Source organism: Salarias fasciatus, chromosome 23, assembly GCF_902148845.1.
Source record: "Salarias fasciatus chromosome 23, fSalaFa1.1, whole genome shotgun sequence".
Taxonomy (NCBI): domain Eukaryota; kingdom Metazoa; phylum Chordata; class Actinopteri; order Blenniiformes; family Blenniidae; genus Salarias; species Salarias fasciatus.
This window is the reverse complement of record NC_043766.1, coordinates 12039428-12062400: the sequence shown is the minus strand read 5'-3', so window position 1 is coordinate 12062400 and position 22973 is coordinate 12039428. Positions and strand designations below refer to the sequence as shown.

General features: G+C 43.4%; 1 protein-coding gene across 1 annotated transcript in view; it reads left to right on the top strand.

The window, feature by feature from the left end:
* ror1 (receptor tyrosine kinase-like orphan receptor 1) overlaps positions 1-22973 on the top strand; it is a 141614-nt gene that overhangs the window by 85236 nt on the left and 33405 nt on the right. The window contains exons 2-4 of the mRNA XM_030083417.1: positions 6059-6115; positions 18880-19170; positions 19380-19413. Coding sequence (XP_029939277.1) covers positions 6059-6115; positions 18880-19170; positions 19380-19413 — 382 coding nt within the window. The remainder of the gene's footprint in view (positions 1-6058; positions 6116-18879; positions 19171-19379; positions 19414-22973) is intronic.

Here is a 22973-nt window from a genome sequence, read left to right as displayed (position 1 = left end):
CCTCAATTTTGTGGTTAAGTACATGCATTTATGATTTGTAAAGTTGCACCCTCCTATTTTGTACATTGTGCAAACGATGACAATAGATGGCAACTGTAACATAAAATGTGAGTCAGACAAATGACAATGTGATGTTGAGGAGAAAAGTGACCATTTGTTGAGAGAAAAAAAAAACCTCAAAGTCAACAAGCACACATACATTTTTTGGATGGAAAAAAGAAGGCATTAAGATAAATTGAATGAACAAATGATTACCCTCTGTACATGCTGCTTGTCGATGCATAATGTCTTTCATCACTTTAAAGGAGACGCATGCAATGATTTTGCTATATAAATGGTGGGTCTCCCATTTTACAGATAACCTCTGTATCAGGTCAGTTTTTGTGCTAATAGGATGCAAGAGGAGCAATGGAGAGGCCCTAATAATAGAGCGGGAGAGCTCATACATCAGTCTCACTCACCACAGCAACCACCCTGGCTCCAAACACAGCCCCCCAGACCATATAACAGCATATTAGCTGCCACGCATAACCACTCAAATTGAACATTTCTGATTTGGTTTAGCCTTACCCTCTGAGGCTCCCTGAGTGTTGTTTCCCATTCAGCTTTTCTTTACTTCTTTATTTTTCCTCATTCTGTAGCATTACCATTGGAATTTCTGCGTCATGTTGCTGTCATAGTGAAATCACGCCAATATTTGAGAGCATAACAGGGTTCAGGCTCATGTCATGTGATTTTTATTATCTTAAGACAAATATAGCTGGATGAGGATCAGAGAATATTCTGAACTTTCTGAGTGGAAATTCAATGTCTGGACATCTCATTTAGATCTTAACCATGTGCTGTATATTTTGCCACTAGTGCTTCTCAGTTGTAAAAGAATGAAATGGCTTTAAAACATTAATTTTGTTGGAAAATATTGCCTTTAATAAAGGCTTTAAGGTATTCTGATTTTTATGGGCAGATCCCTGCCATACAAAAATGTTCTCTGAACTTTTAGCATGTCACTATTTTAAAGGTTTTCTCTGCATGTGAAGGGAAATTACTTTAAAATTAGGGGTTTTGCCTGTTGAGGTAAGACATTTTGTTGAAAGAAAACCATTTGGCAGTGATTTCATCAAATAGTTCTGGAAAGTTGTTAGAATGGAAGTGATGTGAACCGTCAGACAATCAGCTGAAAGGGAGTTTTTTTGATTGTTTTTAATTGTATCTGGGCAGATTGTATGAAGCAAGCTTTAGGGTCATCAATTAACCTCACATGCATTTTTTTGAAGTGTTTTTTGAACTGGAGGAAACCAGAGTACCCAGTACCAAACCCCACACAGAAAGACTCAGCCTGAAGAAACCAATTTTTCTGCTGTTTTTTTGACAGTTACTCAGATTAATATCTCATTGAACTCTGAAAATGAAATTATGTAACAAATTAACAATTACAGTTCATAAAGAAATAATTTAATCAGTTTAAAAACCAAAATGTACTCTGAACTTTTAAGCACATTTGAGCAAGCACCTTTCGCTGAACACACTCATGACTTTTCTTCTACAATAGAAATCAAATGTAAAATGTTCTTCAGAAAGTTCTTCCTCACTCTGTTGCAGACGTTTTCATAAATGTCTTGTGCTTGTGTGTTGCTTTGCGTTCACTCCTCTGTCCAGGTCATCCCAAACCAGCTCGATGGAATTTAAGTCTGGAGATTGTCAGTATGTAGGATTAACCCCTGATCAATTGCCACATACCAGAGGGTTTTCCATGGTGCTGCAGAATACTGCGGTAGCTGTTTTTGGTTCCGTCTGTACCGATCACTAAGCCGCCTGTCACACATGCATGTTAAATCTCAGAAACTTGTCTTCTGATTCCGTTGTGACTTTGGGTCACTTTGGGTTTCCTCCGGTTTCTGAGTTCTAGTCAATATATGAGTCAAACCATCAAAATCTGGATTGCAATACAATTATTGGCTAAAACCACAACCGATAGAGTCACTCATTAAAATTGACACAGACATTGTGAAGGTGCCAGTTAGTGTCCCTCATTAACACATGGGCCTAATACATTCAGACCTCTCCATTGCTGAGGAACATTAGAAAGGTAATCTCCAAATTATGCTGCAATTCATCCCAGATTTCCCTGATGATTGCTGGAATGAAGAAGACCAGATGTGACCTAAATAGAGAGTAGATAAAATACAAGAGAAATGAGTGAATAACCTCATGCCTAGTGGATGATTGTTTTTATGGAAATGTGAAGTCTATAAAATCATCATGTGCCCCTGTTTGTCCTTGAGCGAAACCATAAACTTTAACTCTACCTGAAATAATGCTTATCTCCTCAAAGGACTTGCCTGCACCTCATTCATATTGTTTTTAGAAACTTTGCCATTAAGTAGTCCTCCCTCCTCCCTCTTCCTTCTTCCTTTTCCAGTACTTTTCTTCTGTCCAGCCCTTTCTATTGAACTCTCACCTGGCTGCACTTGGCTAGCTTTGTGTTAGTGAAGCTAGTGAGCTGCAACGTCCCCTCTCCTCTGTCCTTTGTGAAGCACAGAGCTCTGGGCTTTGAGTCTATCACCTCAGAACATAAAGTAAGTTTAGACTCACCTGGGGCCCAGCCTCGCTATAATACACCGTGGGGTTAGCAGCCTCCTGGAACGAAACAAGTCATTTCAGCTCCATACCCAACACTCATTAGATGAACTGGCAGAAATATACAGTTTAATGAAAAGATAAAAAAAAAAAAAAAAAAATCATCATCTTTCAGGATTTTTTTTTAATCTGTAAGTGTTTCCCGTTGCTCATAAAGCTACTTGTCTGCTGTTGCCAAGACTGCAGACGTCCTCATTAACAGGTGGAGAAGCCTAAAGCACTGCTAATTAACACAGTTAAGTCTTGACACAGCACGTGTGAAACACATTATCACCCAATTAATATGGCCCTGTGTCATTCTCCAGGTCCTACTGGGCTGCAGAGTTTAACATCAACTGTCACTCAGACTGCAGCTCTGCCCGTTTCATGAATATTCTCAAAACCTTGATTCAAGGCTACGGTAATTGTTCATCTGTTTGTCAAGCATGGACCCAAAAATCCTCAGTATAATCGGATTGCAAAGTGGATTGTAAATATGCCATATAAACACCCGAGTGGATCCACTTCACTCGGAGCGGATTGTATTTGGGATCCGATTGTACAAGGTGGTCTACACCAATCGATAATCTGCTCCATGTCTGAAATATACGATGCTTGACAGGGGAGCGGAATAAACGGGGATTTGTTTGTTCCACACATGCGTTTCCTCGTACGTAGTGACGTGATGACGTGCGCAGTAAACGGGAAGCAGGAACTCAACGGGGGTTGAGAAACACCTTAATAAAAACCCCGAAAGAACACTGAGAGGCGAGATGGCCACAAATCGCGCAACAGCGATCCATGTCAACGAGTGACGGATTTCTGTGTAAAGACCTGCTGGCAAAAACAGATGTTAAAAAAAAAAAAGACTCAGAAAAGACTCTAAAGGTCTTAGCACAGCGCTAAGGACTACTGGCTGCAGAGCTAAAGACCGGAAAATTCCGTGAGAGACTCTGTGCACATGTCATAGGATGCTGTCTAATCCGCTTCAACCAGGGCCCTTGTAAACGAGGACTGATCATGGATCACTTTGTATGCCATCCATGAATACACTTGCGTTTAACACGATTGTTTTCAATTGGATTGAAAAAAAAAAACAGTCATGATAACTGGGCCACTGTGATCCAGGAGAGTTGGGTCGATGGCAGTGCTCCTGGCTTTTCTTTGAAGGCAACCATCATACAATGGCCCAGTTTACATGGGTGTTTTTTTCAATCGGATTGTAAACAATCGTATTAAACGGAGTGTATTCATGTAGTGATCCACGATGAATCCTCGTTTACAAGGACCCTTGGTGAAGCGGATTATACAGCGTCCTGTGACATGCGCACAAAGTCTCACGAGGAACTTGCAGGTCTTTAGCTCCGCAGCAGCAGTCCTCAGCGCCGAGCAGAGAGTTTTTATCTGCTAATATCTGCTCAAATAATGTCCCAAAAGTCCATGATACGCTGCTGGAGGAGCGGCTGCTCCCCTGACTGCAGCACCGCTGCACCGAGCGGCACGTCTCGTTGTGAGCTCTGCTCCGCGTGTCGATGTTTCGAATTAACTGGTGCCCGTGTTAACTTGTGACCAATACATGATTGAAAAATGTAGTCGTTCTTGCGAACGTCGGTAATCGACAGTTACAGTGAGTGTATACGTTTAAAGTCATTTGTGAGTCTTACTTTAACAACTGCTGTAATCAAAATGTGTTTACACAGACCTCCGCCGTCATTCGTTAACACGGGAAACAGTTAATCCATAACACCAGCCGGCGATCGCTTGTATTCTGCTATAGAGCTCTTTATACAACTCGCTATTGCGCGATTTGGTTCCATCTCGCCTCTCCAATGTTTTTTCTGTCGGGGTTTTTTACTAAAAAAGTGTTTTTCAACCACCGTGGCGTTCTCTGCTGGTTTTTTGACTGTGCTGCTTCCCGTTTACTGGCACGTCACACGTCACTACATGCATGCGCAGAACAAACACTCCCCCAGTACAATCCGCTCCGCTGTCAGACTCGTTTATAAGGGACACGGAGCAGATTGTCGATCGGCGTAGACCACCTCATACAATCGGCTCCAAATTACAATCCACTCCGAGTGAAGCGGATCCACTCGGTCGTTTACATGACACATTTTACAATCCGCTCCACGTACAATCCGCTTATACGTGGTCCATGTAAACTTGCCTAATGACTCCCGATCTGGGATTGCTGCAACAAACTCTGAGCTGGTCTTGCTTTACCTCACTTATTTACTTAGGCAATCATTGGGCATAGATATATAAATGACCACTTGGCCGATGAACACAAGATAACACAATCCAATAAACTAGCTCAAGATGGACCTAGCACAAAGTCGCACACAGTATCCCATCACTTTTTGTGATTGTGCCTTAAGGTAAATAGCTGAGTATTTGTTTCTCGTCTATTTGCTCCTAGAATCTGTTTTCTAGGTTTTCTGTCAGTCCTGCATGTTGGCCTTTTAAAATTGTTGGGTATCAACTATGACCTGCGGCACTGCACAGTAAAGCCCGTTTTCTGTCTCCTCTCCTGTAATAAAGAGCAGAGAGTTTGTCTGTCGTCAGCTGGTAATAATAGAAAGAAACCTCCACATGGTGTGCTGATAGGCTCCCTGTTATACATAAAAATCTTTCACCTTCATGGGAAACAATGTTTTCACCACTGTTGTCTCCATGCTTAAAGAAGAATTTATATATTTGTTTCTGGCCATTTCGTGTTAAGTAAGGTTTCTGATTGATTACATATTAGTATCAGATCTCAGTAAAAACTGCAGTTTAAATCTGTAAATAAGACATTTTAGTTTTATCTGCAATGAGATTGTCTGGGTGACTGTCTTTTGTTGCTTGATGCGACCCTTTGTTCATACATTCAATCAGATCAATCAATCAGATTTTATTTATATAGCACTTTTCATATTAATAAAAACAATGCAAAGTGCTTGATTGATTTGATTGATTCAGGGCCGGCCCGGGCTTCTCAGGCACCCTAGGCAAGCCCGACACGAGCGCCCCGTGTGAGAGTCACCAAGAGTTGTCGAGCGGGGGGGAGGGGGGGGTGTTACTAGCAATGCTGAACGATGCCGAGCAGTGCGCTGAGTGGCGCAGAGCGGTGCTCACACAGAGCGTCAGGGCGCCCCCCCGTACGAGGCGCCCTGGGCAGCCGCCTAGTTCCCCTATGCCTAGAGCCAGCCCTGCATTGATTCATAGTAAAGCAGATGTGTTAAACCAAGAGTTCTGTTCTGACAGCACTTTGGTCTGGTTTGCTTGACAGTTCATCCATCATTTCACTGTCACTTGGCAAGCATTTTCCTGTATCCATTCTCCCTTTGATTTATGAAGCTGCCAAAAAAGCTAAATAAAAAACACACACACAAAAACTACTGAAAGTTTTGCCATGCATCCAAAACATACTAATGGTCTTCATTTTTTGTTTTTATTTCAGAGTTTGCCCAAGACCCCAGTGTGCTTGCCGCCACATCATGGAACGCCTCCAGTGATGGTAAATCCACATCAACATCTCACCATCCCTGCAGAAATCAGCAACAGCATCAGTTACTCCAAGCCTATTGATAGATAACCTAATCATACTTTATTAATCACCCTGGGGAAATTCCTTTTCCTTTCTGGAATCGGCTCGTCTGATTTAGAGAGTACAAAGATGCAGCCACATTATGATGCTCCAGGGCGCTGATGGGGGGCAAGGGTCTTGTTCAGGCACCCACAGTGCTGAAAAGTCAGCTGTAATACTTCACCTGTGGGATTCAAATCTTTGGGCCTGGTGTACAAATTCACCAACACTTCATTAACTGTAACCCCACATATGTTGTTGCAATCACATTCAAAAAGGTAATAGTAAACTTTACATTTTTCGAACGGACACCTTCCACAACTTTCGCGACACAAACTGACCTTCCCATTGTGGAGGATGATTGATGTGATGAACTGCACATGAACTGTCACAGTGCATTGGAGCTGATCTAAGCTGACTCACGATGAAGGCAGTGCAGACCCTGGATAGTTCATTAGCTTAAGACAGAGCAAAGAGAGAGACGGAAACCACACACTCTCACATGCATGCTTTCAAGCAATTTAGAATCCTAAATTATGCTGAAACTAATTTTGGAGGGCATTCGGGATTAAAATGATTTCCCTGCAGAAAGGAAACACATGCATGCATAGGGACAACAGATTGCCTTGAAGTTGGAAGGTACCAAAGCCCAGGCTTGAATCAGTAATATTCATGGCCATGCTTTAATGCATGTTTTTATGCTTTGATCTATATTTTTATATATCTTTTATTCAACTTCTGAGGTGACCCCTTAACTTGGCAACTCTCTCAGCCTGACTCATACATCCATCTTCTGTCTTTAGCTCCTACACTGTTTGAATAGTTTGTTCAGGTATCACATATTCATGTATCTTCTTCATCTGTGAGGTAAATGCAGCCTGCTCAGGGAATATCCTGCAATCCAAGATCTATTTTAATATTCCTCCTATGAGCTTAAACAAAAAAAACATTTGTTATGAAGTTTAGTGTAAGACTCCTTGAACCAAAAGTTGAACAAAGCACATTATGTGCGATGCCGTATGGAATAGAAAGTGCCTGAAACTTTGCTTAGTCTTACCACATATCTTGCCTGCCGAAGTTTTTTTGTGCTTTCTTCTGTAAAAAATAAACCGCCAGTTTATTGAAATAATTTATTTTGCAGTGATATTTAATATGTATCCTGGATTTAAGTTCTGCAGATTTAGCTGCAGAAGCATCAAAAGCTGCTCTCTTTTTGTCAGTATTGCAGTGACAACTAAGTCGATCTCAGATTTGCTGAATATTTTTTGGACAGAGCTTTGCATCAAACCTTGCTCTTTCCACTCAACATTTGCCAAATCCCTCATGAAGACATCCAGACTTGGAAGGTCTTGAGTATGACACTCTATTGAACTTGTGTTTTATTTTCACTAGCTCATCTTGTCTGGTTTTCTTAATTCATCTTATGTAAAGCCAGCTCTCCCACAACATCCTCCCTACATCAAATTGTAAGTACATAAGATGAGTTAAAGACAAGATAATGATGATAATGAAGACAGGAGTCTCTGGTCATGATTGAGCAGCTTAGTGAATATTACTATGGTGACTAAATATTTTAAGAGATCATAAATACATTAAAGTGTAAATCAAAACAAATCACTCTTTTCCACAATATAAAGTATGAAAAAGTGTGTGTGTGTGTGTGTGTGTGTGTGTGTGTGTGTGTGTGTGTGTGTGTGTGTGTGTGTGTGTGTGATGTCGAACTCAGCCCCTGACATCAACATCTGTTCCTTATCTGATGGATGGATGGTGATTGCTCCACTTGTTTTGTCTGTAGGCAGGGAATGGTTTTGATTGGCCAAACAGACAGCGGTCAGGTAATGTGGCTTTATCAGTATGCATCAGTAGCAGGAAGTTCTCATGGTAAAAGAGGCTCATTATTGAACTGAAATCAGCGGTGATGATAGTTTATTGAACTAATTCTCCCTTGGGATTTCTCTCACTCTCATTCTTGTGTTTTTATGTTTTGTTTTCATGCATTTTTTTCTTCTCTGCATACTTTCTTTCCTCTGTTGGAAAGTGATCCAACTTTAATGAAATTCACCTTTAGCTGTAGCTAGAAGTGCTACAGTCATCTGTATATCTCCTATGAATGTTTAGTTAGCTGTGCAGCCACTTAGGTTTCTGAGCTTGTGCCTTGCCTAAGTGGCAAGCCTTAGCTGTACTCTGCACGTTATCGAACATGGGCTTTTTTCATGTATAGAAAAAGTTAAAAGAAAAGGTATTGTGCAACTTAACTAGTTTTGAGCATGTATGTGTTGTGGTTGTGTGGGTGTGTGCATGTTTACATTTGTGTGCCTGCATGCGAGCGTTTGATTGTACAAAACTACTGCGAGAAAATGCAGGCTGATGACAGGGCACCATTTAGTCGCCTGCCACATTAAAAGGACACTCTGCAGTAAGGGTTTGAGTTTCAGCGTGCTCTTAGTGCCAAATACCACAACACTCACCACGAGACAATTACATAGAGAGTGGCTTTGTTACACAGACACAGGCAGACACATTTCTTTTCTTCTATTTCTCCTCTTCACCTCTCTTCTCTTGTCCTCTCCTGTTTCTACCCGCTCTGCTCCCCACTGCTTTATTGTTAGTGATTATAACAGCTAATGAAGTGTGCGGACACACAGCTCCAAAAACTATTTTCTTTTCCATCAACTCAACTAATGAGATGGTGATAAAGTGACTCAGAGTGCTTGACCTTGCTGCCTCTTGGCAAAATGCTTGTACCTTTATAGAATGGATTTGTTTATGGGTTTTGTTCTGTTTTGTTTTTAGATACTGTACTGCACAACCGTCAGTGGAGCATGGCAAAGTGTAGGCAGGATATGGTCCACTACATTCATAACAGTGTATGGCCACAGGTTCCCAGCAGACCTCCATGGCTGTGTGTTGATAGTTTGGAAGTCAAATAATGGATGTACACTCCCACACAGAGACGTTTGCATGAACATGTCATGGGCCCTCATTTAGATGAGGGCGTCACCCAGTGTAACTGACCTTTACTTGCACCTCTCTGTGCCTGGTGTCAACATTCAGTGCTGAGAATTCATGAGCTGAGTTCTTTTATGCTAATGTGAATACCAGCCTGATTAGGCACTGAACCACAGAATCTTTTTGAATCATGGGGACAAAAAAAGGTCCCAATAAGGTGAATTAAGAGCATTTACCTTAACCTTTTGCTGAGGTTAGGGTAGATGTTTGGATTGGCCACATAATGTGTGAGTGTACACAGGTGTGTGGGTCCATTCATGCATCCATGTGTTTAGTTTTGCATTCACACTTCCTAAATACTGTTAGCATCACCCTACCGTGATGCTCCATTTGTGGTCTATTTGTGAGGTCCTAATGTTCTTATCTGAAAGTTATTTCAACCAAACAAAGCAAATCTTTTGTGATGACAGTGAAATTGTGATGATATATCTTGGTGTCATGTCACGGAAGGCTGTTGTCACAATTGCGCAACCCAAGCTAAGCTCAGATCAGCTGTCAACAGTCACGGAAATTATACTGCACATTATGATTCATATAAACAAAACAATAGTTTGCAGATTCCCATGGATGCAGAATTCTACATCCACAGTGTCTGTCTACATTTAGCTTTATCCCTATACACAATAATTACTATAACAAATGCTTGGTACTTCGTAAGCTTCATTTATCACCTCAGTGTCGCTGACAGAACAGGAGAACACTATTCTTGCATATTAACAGGCTTTTCTAGCAGTTGCTACATCTTCCACTCCACTCAGTGTGGTAGATAATAAACCTGAAAAGCTACTGAGATTGTACAGTTTGTAGAAGCCGGGGGGGGGGGGGGGGGGGGGGGGGGGGGGGGGGGGGGGCGGGGGGGGGGGGGGGGGGGGTTAGTAGGCCCCAGAAGATGAAGCTGTAATAGCGCAAATCACCTGTGTGTTGCAGCACTGCACTCAGTTGTGCCTAGTCTGCTGGAAAAAGAAGAAGAAGAAGAAGACGAGGGGGGTGGGGGAGTCACCCCCGCAGCTGCACCGCTGTTCCTCATGCATGAAGCGCTGCGTGCGCGCATTGTTTTTTTTTTTTTTTTTTTTTACCGCACAAACTTTTTGGAGGATGCAATTTTCGAAGCTTTAAAGGAATACTCTGAAGATTTTGGACCCACGCCCTGTCCCTATCATTTACAGAGTTAGATAAGCTCATAAATACCTTTGTTGTGTCCGTTTGTCCAGCCGCAGGCTCCCAGCTGTTAGCATTGTAGTTAGCTTAGCTCAACTATGGCAGGTGAAGAGGAGGCAGAGCCAGACTGAGAAAGTAGACAAAATACTCCTTCCAGTGGTCCAGGGGACGGCGTATTAGCACGTGAAGTAAATCCGAATGGTTATAAAGCATTTTAAAAGACGTGTTATCTTTTCAATCCGTTAAAATAACGTTTTGATCCACACAAACCTGCGCATGCGCAGTGCTCCGCGGAAGGATATACCGGAGCACAGCAGTAGAAGCATAGACTCAGCCGCTGTGCGCCTGGTATATCCTTCCGCAGCGCACTATGCTTGTGCAGGTCTGTGTGTATCAAAACACTATTTTAAGGGATTGAAAAGAAAACACTTCTTTTAAAATGTTTTATAACCATTCGGATTTACTTTGCGTGCTAATACGCCGTCCCCTGGACCGCTGGAACCGCGGGACGCGTCATGCTGGTACAAATATGCAACACAGAACATCCTGCAGAAACATCACAGCTCCTCATCACCATCTCCTGCACAGTGGGCAGGATTTTTCTGATGTCTGTCCCACAGTCCTGTGTGCACCCGGCTGTCTGTGTGTGTGTGTGTGTGTGCGCGCGTGGGCGCATACTGATCGATGGTGCGGGTTTTGTTCTTTTTTGTTTTTATGACTGTTTTTACTGTTCAGCACTTTTATGAATATGAGTAGTACTTTTACAAATAGAGATTGAGATGCTCCGCCTGCCACCATCGCTGCTCTGTATCTGGCATGAGGAAGTCAGCTCCGGCTGCGGCCGAGGCGGCGGCATCGCTTCTGGCTGCATGCTGCCCTCCGGAGGCGGTCTGAGCTCGGTGAGTTCCACCGTCTTCTGCAGGAGCTGCGCCCGGACGGCCGGTTCCAGCGCTGCTTCAGGCTGACGCTGTGTTTCCACCAGAAGCGGTGAACAAGTGAGATAGCGCACGCCGCTCGCCTTGGCATCACACCAACTGTTCTGCGTGGTCGGAGCCCTGCTGCCCTACGTCAGCACGTACGCGAAGACCTCCACGCTGATAGGCTGTCCTGGCGAGAATTCGTTTGAAAGGTTCAATTATTTCAACTCGAGCGACAAGCGATGGAGCGGCGGGTGGCGGGCGGCAGCGAGTGGCAGTGCAAGTCAACGGGCGCGCGGATTTTTCCCTGGAAACGCTCGCCGCCCGCCGCTCAAGGTTGAGCGACAATCGCGTCATTACATTGACTTTGTGTGTAATCTCGTCGCACGAAAAATTTGCGTCGCGTCCGGTGGAAACACACCATTACACTCAAACTTACTGGAGAATAAACACACATGGTGAGCTCGGTGCAGCGCACTCACTTGCGCTCTATGTTCACCAGACGAGGTGCCACTCCTCTTTATTTTTCAATGACAAACCAGAAACCACAACTAAACAACACATCCTTCGAAGATTGTCTATTGCAACACAATGACAGATATTGCACTCCAACAGGGGTGCGTGCGTCCACTCGAGGGCCCAGCGTAATGCGTGCGTTTGTGCGCGCGCGTGTTGGAATCCTCTCGCGGGCCGGATTGGACAGTTCGGACATTTGGCCCGCGGGCCGCTAATTGCCGACCCCTGGTGTAAAGTGTATCAGGACAATTAGATGAGTTATGAAATCAGGGGAAAACAAATTATGAAAGCAGAAATAAAGGCAACATGCAAATAAAAAATCTGCCATTCCTAAGGCTCAATTCAATTCAAACCATTTGGGAGCAAGGAGTCTGGAGAGGGGGAAGTCCAAACTAAAAGACTGGAGAATACGCTGTCTAAAATGTGGTGGAAAAAATGAACTATCAGATTTATTCTGGGGTGTTGCATAAGCAATAGCAACAAAGCTCTACTTCAGACAAACATAGTTCCAAAATTGACAAAACCCCTTTGTGTGCCGAGTTGGGTGCCTAAGGTGACAAACCCTTTCTGGATGCTGGTCAGCAGGGCGAACGGAATCAAAGCCCCTCTGGGGGCTGGACAGCAAGCCAAAAACCCCTCTGGGTTCAGACAATGGGCCAAGGGCAACGAAGCCCCACTTGCTGGCCAGCAGGCTTACACCAGAAACCAAAAACCTCTGGGGACTGGACAGCAGGCCGAGGGCAAAACAAACCTCTGGGATCTGGACAACAGGTCAAGGGCTAAACAACTCTCCGGGGTTGAACAGCAGTCCAAAGAAAACGAAGCCCCTCTGGGTGCTAGCCAGCAGGGCGAAGGCAACAAAGCCCTTCTGGGGGCTCGACAGCAGGCCAAGGGCTAAAAATACCCTCTGGGGTCAGACAGCAGTCCAAGGGAAACAAAGCCCCTCTGGGGGCTGGACAGTAGGTGGCGGACAACACAGCCCCTCTGGGGGCTCGACAGCAGGCCAAGGGCTAAAAATCCCTCTGGGGTTGGACAGCAGTCCAAGGGAAACAAAGCCCCTCTGGGTGCTAGCCAGCAGGTGGAAGGAAACAAAGCTCCTCTGGGGGCTGAACAGTCGGCGGCGGACAACACAGCCCCTCTGGGGGCTCGACAGCAGGCCAAGGGCTAAAAATCCCTCTGGGGTTGGACAGCAGTCCAAGGGAAACGAAGCCCCTCTGGGTGCTAGCCAGCAGGTCGAAGGCAACAAAGCTCCTCTGGGGGCTGAACAGTCGGCGGCGGACAACACAGCCCCTCTGGGGGCTCGACAGCAGGCCAAGGGCTAAAAATCCCTCTGGGGCTGGACAGCAGTCCAAGGGAAACAAAGCCCCTCTGGGTGCTAGCCAGCAGGTCGAAGGCAACAAAGCTCCTCTGGGGGCTGAACAGTCGGTGGCGGACAACACAGCCCCTCTGGGGGCTCGACAGCAGGCCAAGGGCTAAAAATCCCTCTGGGGTTGGACAGCAGTCCAAGGGAAACGAAGCCCCTCTGGGTGCTAGCCAGCAGGTCGAAGGCAACAAAGCTCCTCTGGGGGCTGAACAGTCGGCGGCGGACAACACAGCCCCTCTGGGGGCTCGACAGCAGGCCAAGGGCTAAAAATCCCTCTGGGATTGGACAGCAGTCCAAGGGAAACTAAGCCCCTCTGGGGGCTGGACGGCAGGCCAAGGGCTAAAAAACCATCTGGGGTCTGACAGCAGTCCAAGGGCAATGAAGCCCCTCTGGGTGCTGGCCAGCAGGTCGAACGCAACAAAGCTCCTCTGGGGGCTGGACAGCAGGCGGAGGACAATAAAGCCGCTTTGGGGGCTCAACAGCAGGCCAAGGGCTAAAATACCCACTGAGGTCGGACAGCAGTCCAAAGGCAACAAAGCCCCTCTGGGGGCTGGCCAGCAGGCTGAGGGCCAAAAAAAAAAAACACCTCTGGAGGCTGGACAGCAGGCCGAGGGCAAAGCAAAACCTCTGGGGTCTGGAGAGCAGGCAGGGGGCAACAAAGTCCCTCTAGGGGTTGGACAGGAGGCGGAGGACAACAAAGCCCCTCTCGGGACTCAACAGCAGGCCAAGGGCAAAAAAGCCCCTCTGGGGTCCTGACAGCAGGCCAAGGGCAACAAATCCCCTCTGGGGTGTGGACTGCAGATTGAGGGCAACAAAGCCCCTCAGGGGTCTGTTTAGCAGGCTGAGGGCAACAACGCTTTTCTGGGGTCTGGACTGCAGGTTGAGGGCAGCAAAGTTCCTCTGGGGTCTGGACTGCAGGTTGAGGGTAACAAAGTTCATCTGGGGTCTGGACAGCAAGCTGAGGGCTAAACAAAACTCCTGTGGGGTCCGGACAGCAGGCCAAGGGCAACAAAACCCCTCTGGGTATTGGGCAGCAGGCTAAGGGCAACAAAGCTCCTCGAATGGGCTTAGCAGTGAATTGAAGGGCATGAAGGCCCTCCAGGAACCTAGTTACTGTTGACTGAAGTTTTGAAATCCTCCACTGACCAAACTGAGGGTCAAAGCACCTTCAGCTACCAAGAAGGGTGGCCCCCTTCTTGGTAGCTGAAGGTACTGACAGAAGAACCCCTGCAATAGCATAACAGTAAATCTGTTGCAACACTGGTGAATCCACTCTAGGGACAGAGCAGGAGGTGGCAGATCCCCCTGGAAAAGCTTCTTGACTAACAGAGGCAAGTCCTCCTGGACCTCGTCGGTGATGGGCAGTGTAATTCACAGAGAGTGGATGGTCCTCCTGCACTTCCACTTAGATGGACAGGTTAACTGATGGCACCGTGTACTCTTGCAAATACTCACAGGCAAGCAGATGAGCCAACAGAAATGGCTTTACCTGGACATGCTTAGAGATGGGCAGAGTGAAGGTATTGACCAGTCTCAACAATTCAGTTGGACCCATAGTCTTTGCAGTATTGACCTCATTCCTGCCAGGAGACAAGATTTTGGGTTGCAACAAGGAATATGCAGAACAGAGCCTGGTTGGGCAATGCTGTACCCTTCAGTAACAAGGTGTGGACCAGCCTCGACAATTGGGCTGACAGTATACTGATGGCTGAGTCTGTCTTGCATCTGCCAAACCCCCGCTACTTCGGGCGAGGGTGGGGTACACCTTGGACAGTTTGCCGGTCTGTCGCAGGACTGACACAGAGGGACAGACAATCATTCACGCTCACATTAACTTCTAGGGGCAATTTAGGGTGACCAATTCACCTATCATGCATGTTTTTGGACTGTGGGAGGAAGATGGAGTGCCCGTAGGGAACCCACGCACACGAGGGGAGAACATGCAAACTCCACAAAGACAAACATTAATTAAACCTAAAGCCTGCTCAGCTCACACCAGAATCTCCAAATATTCCCAGCAATGTCTTAATAGAGGAGTTTTTAATTTTTGACGAAATTCCCTGATACACTCCCGGTTGCTGGTCTCCACAAGCTCCCATTGGAAGGGAAGGCACAGGAATGGCACCTCATAGAGGTTACCTCTGAGCCATATTGTGTCTGCTAAGCACATTTTGGATTGTTTGTTCTGTTGTTGAGTGTATAAATGAGGACTCAACAATAAAAATATGATCAAACAAAAAGCAAGCTGTAATTTGTAGTGTTCCGACAAGAAAATGCCAGCAAACTACTCCTCAGGAAAAAGCAAAAATCCCGTTGTGGGAAAAAGGAAATTGAAAACAGGAGAGAGAGCAAGAATTTAACAGGCTGTGCAGACAATGAAATAAATAGAGAACAGTGTAACAGACAACAGGAATTACTGTGTTTCAATATCTCTTTATTAAAGCAGATCTGAATTCCATGTGCTGATGTTAAAAGGATTTATGTAGATCAGGGAATACATTTTATAATTCTTCATACATGTAAGCTGCATACAAGTGTTCTTGTTGTTTTTCTTCAAATGCTAGTCATACAAACATATATATATATATATATATATATATATATATATATATATATACACATATGTATATATGTGTGTGTGTGTGTGTGTGTTTCTATTTCATCTCTTGGAAAAAAAAAGTACCAAAGTAATCACTTGGGATGAAAGATACTGAAAACTGAGTTTTTTATCCTAAGATTATAAACAGATGTTTTTCATAATTATTTTACTTTTAAAAAGGATTGATGACTTTAAGAATGTGAGGAATCAGTTCAAAGTATATATCTTGCAGTGGTGCAGTGTTCAAACCTGGGACATTCACTGCAAGAATATCCCAGGTTTGAATACTGTGCAAAAATTTTGAGCTTAATTGGACCTAGGTGTGAATGTGTGTGTGTGTGTGTGTGTGTGTGTGTGTGTGTGTGTGTGTGTGTGTGTGTGTGTGTGTGTGTGTGTGTGAGTGATTGTTTGTCTCTCTAAGGTGTTCAAAAAATAGAAATCCTTTGCTCATAGTAAGGATTGGCTTCAACACCACCAAACCCTAAGCTGGATAAAGTGACTGTTTTTTGCATATGTTAAGTGTTAAACTTATCTCCAATTTTTTTTAATTGTTCAATGCCTTACTCTAATTTTATTTTACTGATGTAATTAAAGCCCGTGTCCGGAGTTTGCGTTTGTTTCCAATGTGTGTGTCATTTTTTAACAGAGCTTAAATGTGTTAGTCTGGTTCGATACTATAATATAATATTAACATAAAGCAATATAAAATGTATTTATGAGCTCCACCTTCATCTCATAGACCCCCATGTAATCTGAAAAAGCGCCGGTCAGCTTCAGCCAATAGAGTTCGAGCTTCCGCTTTGTCATGCTATCAATCAACGTGTGCATGCAGCCAGAGAGCACGACTGCTCGCCCAGGCAGAGATGAGTTAGCTATGCAGCAGCCGCCCCGCTTACCTCGGATATATCCACGGTCTGCTGAACATCCACCGTAAACAGCTCAACATGTAGGATGCCTTGGGGACTCGGAGGCTCTCATTTTCACCCCACGGATAATGCGCATGCACAATTAAAGGGGCGTGGCTTGGTCGCCCATGAAAGCAGAGGGAGGGCGGAACCTTGAGACGTTGGATTAAAAAAACCTCTCATTCTTTCAAAACTCCGGGCACGAGCTTTAATTAAATATCTTTATGATGTTTCTGTCAAAGTTAAAGGAATACTCCGAAGATTTTGGACCCACACCCTATCCCTATCATTTACGAAATGAGATAAGCTCATAAAAAACTTTTTTTGTGTCTGTGCATCCAGTGGCTGGATCCCAGTTGTTAGCATCGCAGTTAGCTTAGCTCAACTGCTGGAGGTGAAGAGGAAACAGAGCCGGACTGACGAAAGTGGACAAGATACTCCTTCCAGTGGTCCAGGGGAGGGCGTATTAGCACGTGAAGTAAATCCGAATGGTTATAAAACATTTTAAAAGACGTGTTTTCTTTTCAATCTGTTAAAATAACGTTTTGATACACACAGACCTGCGCCTGTGCAGTGCTCCGCAGAAGGATATACCAGAGCACAGCAGTAGCAGCCATAGACTCAGCTGCTGTGCGCCGGTATATCCTTCCGCGGAGGACTATGCTTGTGCAGATCTGTGTGTATCAAAACGTTATTTTAACAGATTGAAAAGAAAACACATCTTTTAAAATGTTTTATAACCATTCGGATTTACTTCACGTGCTAATACGCCATCCCCTGGACCACTGGAAGGAATATTTTGTCCACTTTCGTCAGTCCGGCTCTGTTTCCTCTTCACCTCCAGCAGTTGAGCTAAGCTAACTATGATGCTAACAGCTGGGATCCAGCCACTGGATGCACAGACAAAAAAAAGGTATTTATGAGCTTATTTCACTTTGTAAATGATAGGGATAGGGCGTGGGTCCAAAATCTTCGGAGTATTCCTTTAACGATGAAGAAAACGGTGTTTGCTGAGAATCAGGCAAGGAAATATTGAAACTGATAGCCACGAATCTGATGGGAAAAGTTGTTTTAGATATCAAGATTTTGCTGTTTTTGATGTTTTAAAGAATTCATGCTGTCCAACTCTCCTTGATTATTGTCCTTGCACTCATTTTGAATCATGATACATGAGAAATTATTAAATGTGTGCCTGTACCAATATAAATAGGTGTGAGCCTCTATTTTAATTCATCAACCTCCTATTCAAACACACCAGTGTTCATAAGAGGAGTGTTTGAGATTCCCCTGTACGTGCTTCTCCTGCCTTGTTTATTTTGGCCAGTTTGTGTAACCAGGAGCATTTCTGCATACCTCAGTTGGGTTTTTGGGGTTGAGGGAACTTTCCAGAGGTTTTTACGTGACATTAACACCAATATTTTTCCTGCACATTAAAATCTTAGGTGGCCCTCCAGATTGCCTTTTTTTCTAACCACCATGAGGAAAAAGATATGTTTCTTGGGATAATCATGTAGATGTGCCATTCTTTTTCCTTTTCAGTGTTTTCCAAGACAATACATTTATGTTATGGTTATACTTTGGTTTCGCAATTAGTTTAAATAGATTTATTCTTCGAGGATAGGTTTACTATTTCGAAGTTCCTTGAAAAATAGACACACTGAAGAAGGTTTAACTCGTAATGTTTCCTCTTGATAACGGCGACCATTTAGAAGCCACTCTCCAAGACACTAACTGTTGACAGTTTTAAACTTTTGCAATGTTGTGAACTTGACCTTAACGTTGTTTGTTCTTCGTTGTTCACAAAATTCAACATAGGTAACGTTACCTCATGCACGTGCTGGGGAAAACTTCCTGGCAACATACAGCCATGATGAAAAGTAAAATTAGGTGTGATGACAGTGGCAACCACAAAGTAACTTGCAAAATACAGGATCTGGATGCGTATTTTTGAGAACACTGAGTTGTTTTACCACATTTATTTTATTTTTTCACTTCACTGCATGTTTTATTCAATGTCTGGCTCTGATATAGTGCAGTAAGTGTTGGTTGATTTATGTCTTGGCTCTGTGTAATATGATGTATCACTCCTTTCTTGTTTTTCTCTCTTTTCTCGCACTTGGTCTAAATTTTAAATTAGTTTTGTCATATCTCGATATATGCTGCTGCTTTCCCCACCGTCTTTATTTCTCTTGTATGCTTTCTTTAATCTTATCTCTGCTACTTTCCAGGTCCCTTTTTCATCCGTCTTGAAGCTCCCATGAACAACCTAACGACCTCCTTGGCCCAAACAGCGGAGCTTTTCTGCCGTGTGTCCGGCAACCCCCCACCCACAATCCGCTGGCTGAAGAACGATGCCCCTGTGGTGCAGGAGCAACGACGGGTCTCCTACAGGTCCATGCCGTATGGGTCACGCCTTCGTATCCGAAATCTGGACACAACAGACACGGGCTACTTCCAGTGCGTGGCTACCAACACTCAGGGTACCGTGTCCACGACAGGTGTGCTGTATGTCAAATTCGGTAAGAAGACTTTTATTATTAGCATGTATGTACAAATAAAGCCGGCACGCTTAGAAAACCTACTACTGTGCGAGACGTCACTTTCTTACCAGCACAAAAATCATCTCAAGTGATTTTTCTTGTCCCTGGTATTTCCCACAGAGAGAAACTTTGGAATATTGAAGTTTTGCCCTGTAGTAAAAAAACCAAAACACCTTCTTCTTTTCCAGATCCACTTCCTACACTGTTGCCAGGAAGACCGACGTGAGTTTCTTTCCCTCAGTGTACTCTTTTCTTTGTCACTCTGTTTGTTCTTCACATAATGAAATGCAATGCTCAGCTTCAGAGATGTGGAAGACAGCTTGTATCACATATTGCACATTATTTTGCTGTTTAGAAAGTGTAAATTTGTTCATTGACTGCAAGTAGATTGTTAAAACTTGCTAGAATGTGATTGTCTTTGGTATGAAATGTGAAAGAATGAGAGAATGGAACAAACCAGTTTTGATTTAACATTCTTTTCTGGCAAATATAGGTGATCAAACATTTTTCCCATGATGAAACTCATTTCATTGTCAACAGTACCAGTCACATTTCCACCTGGCATTAAAATATGTTTCAGGTGATCTGAGCACAGGTCACAGGCCCTAGAGAAAAGTGTAAAAAGGCACTAAGGATGAACGCACTATTAGCGCTAAAACATGAGGGGAAGAAAATGGGGGAATGTATTCTTTCTTGAAAATACTCCTAGCATTTGACCTCAGTGGCCCTGTTTTCACCTGACATTAAAATGTGTCTCAGTTCCTGAGCATATGTGGCGAGGCCAGATGCAATAGTGTTTACACTTATCTTTATCATGTGTTCCGGGCTCGCCGCTTCAGATTAGAATCCAGTAACCCCTTAACGTTACTTCCACTACTTGAAGGCCAAAGGGCCCGGCACACAGTTGTGACGTCAGTCAGTTCGTTTTGTTTTTATCCCAATGAGCTAAGAACAACTGCGTATGACATATTTTCCAGCTGCGCCGCTGTCCCTCACCACGTTCAAGATGCATACTGTTCATGCTACCAAACATATACCTTGATCTGCATCAGATTTTTTAGAATTCTAATAAATGGAAGAAAAAAAAAACAGAAAATATATCCAATAAGACAAATTATCAGTTAGAACCTTCAAGCAAATGTTTAATAGTCACTGAAGAATATTTTGCTATATTTTGTTTATTTATGAAGATTAATGCCACAAACACTTGTAAGCAAATACTTTGTTTTTTTTTCAACGCAACGGAAATTTTTGATCTGTAACATTTTCCCATAATCCTCCAGGGCATTTAGGAATGTCATTGAGGTTGGCACAAATTAATTCCTAAAGCGGTTCAGCCTTCAATGAGGTACTTAAAATCATATGCTTACAGTATATAAACAGTGTCAAACACACTTAGTCCTAACAAAACCATGCTTCTAGTTTCAGGGTAGCAATGAGATAATCATTTGATTTTAGGATTGTAATGAAGTTTAACTGAATTAGGAGTGAATGTGACCTTAGTTTATTAACTATTATCCTTTTTTTTTGATTAGAAAAAGACCTACATATGTCTCTGGTTTCTATAATAGGAAGTTTTCCTATCACCAGCTATCTGAATTTATGACAGTCATATACACATGTATGATACATTTCTGGGGTCTGAAGGGAAACCTAAAAATACTATGTTCTTTGGTACAACTTTTTCGTTCTTTGCAGTAGCATTGCTGCTGCCCGTGTTGCAATATAGTTGGAGTTTGGCGATCGTCCTTAGCTTTGTTTTGACATCTCCCCAGTGTTGGAGGATAAAACTCTCTGAACTCTTTCAGTTCGTTTGATTCTCGCAGGATCAAACGACTTAAGCTGGATGAGTTTCCCCAATGACATTATGGCGAGGCTGTCTGCCATGTTCCATGCGGCGTTCTGTGAATCAAAACTACTGGCACAGGCCGGATATCAGACACTTACTAAATCCACTCACACGCTGAGACAAGCACGTGCACATCCATACACATGCACACATGCACACACTCAAGCACATGGAAATGCTCCTGCTCCAACATCTGTTTCTGCCGTTCCTTTGTTTACATGTTTTGATTTTTCCTGTGCAACCAAATTACAGCTTGTTTCGTAGATGAGACAGTTGGCCCACGAAGAAATCACAATGCACTTTCTCAAGGGAAATGTCAGCAAAATGAAAACTCAGACAGGCTTTAGCTTCTCAAAACAGACATGCAGCTATTGAAAGTAAACCAAACTGGAACATTAAATAAAGACGAAAAAAGGCGGATGTGATTTTGGCTGCAGGTCACATGTTGACATAAGTGATTATCGGGGGGTGACATTGCCAGGCCTACATAGTTTATAATCCTGAGAATTTTGTAATTCAGTGTTTTGTATCAGACAAATGCTTTTCAACACTCGAGCTGTAGTTTTTGACAACTGTGTGGAAGAGTGGTTGTAACAGTTTTATATGTGCAAATACAGACACAATCTGAAATTTCATGCGTCACGTTTTTAATGCCTTTAGATGTAAATTCAATCAAGCCATGTCAATCAGTCGTGAATGACTGTTTAAAATATTGCAGAATGCTCTCACTTGGGTTAGAGCAGAGCAGAGCATGCAGTTACTGCAGATTAAACTGTAAATTAATAACAGTAGTTTGGTGCATCTGCTTTTACACCAACTTCCTCAATAGATCCAACACGACACTAACAGGGTGGAGCTCTGTGTTTACATAACTTTTGTTTTTTATTTCTTTTCTTTTGTCTACCGATCTTGTTATACAAAACAGGTACATTCTCTCTACATGAGGTATTTACTGAAAGAGGGCATCCACATCACTGTTTGTGTGATATGGCTGTAATAGCAATGCATTTCTAAAGTCCATTGTGTGATATTTAGGCCTCGTTTTTAGCTTGTTTTCCTTTCAGAATAGTTTCACGTTTGCACTGCAGCGTTTTGAAGAAAATGAGACTGATGATTTGTAATTGTCTCAATTGAAGTTCACAACAATGTGTTGCAGTGCTGACAACAGTATTTTTTTAGTGTTTGTTTTCATTTGTTTTGTTTTATTTTCCAGACTGTTATAGAAAATTCTAATTGCTTTACACAAACCCTGTTGTACAGTATCTCTGCCCTCAGGCCAGAAATAAACTTATTTTGCTTTGGTCTTTAGCGATTGTACTGCAACCAGCATATCAGAAGGAGGGGAAAAAAGTCTGAGGCTAAAAAGACACGTGTCTTTATATAGGCTCCCAGTCTCAGAGAAAAAGCATGATGTCTGAATTGTTTTATTTATTATGGGAACGTCCCGGCAACTAAAGGCAAAGGCTTCTGTGTAAATGCCAACATGCTTCTGGAACTTAGGTCAGTATAATTCAGGAAATCTAGACTTTGCCTCAGTCTGGACGCCGTGCCACGTGTTCGCCAGAGATCAGATGATGTAACTGCAAGCATTTTAATGCTGTGTGTTTCTTTTGATAAAGGTTAGTTATTTAACAGTATCAGTCAAATGCTGGCTTTACAGCAAGGAAGCAGAGAGGCACCTTGGCATTTATCTTATCGAAAACCTGCTTGTGGAAAGTCTGACAGAAAAATGCCAATTGTTATTTATTTAACTTATTTATTGAGTACTTTGGCTCTAAAACTGGCATCCTCCAGTAAACACCAGTTCAGTGAAATCGTATTCACTGCCACACCAGCATTAGCTGCTCTGTAGCTCAACAACACATTACACATTTTCACATTAGATAAAGGTGATGAAAGGTTAGACTCCCAACAGTATCAACTACTGTAACCT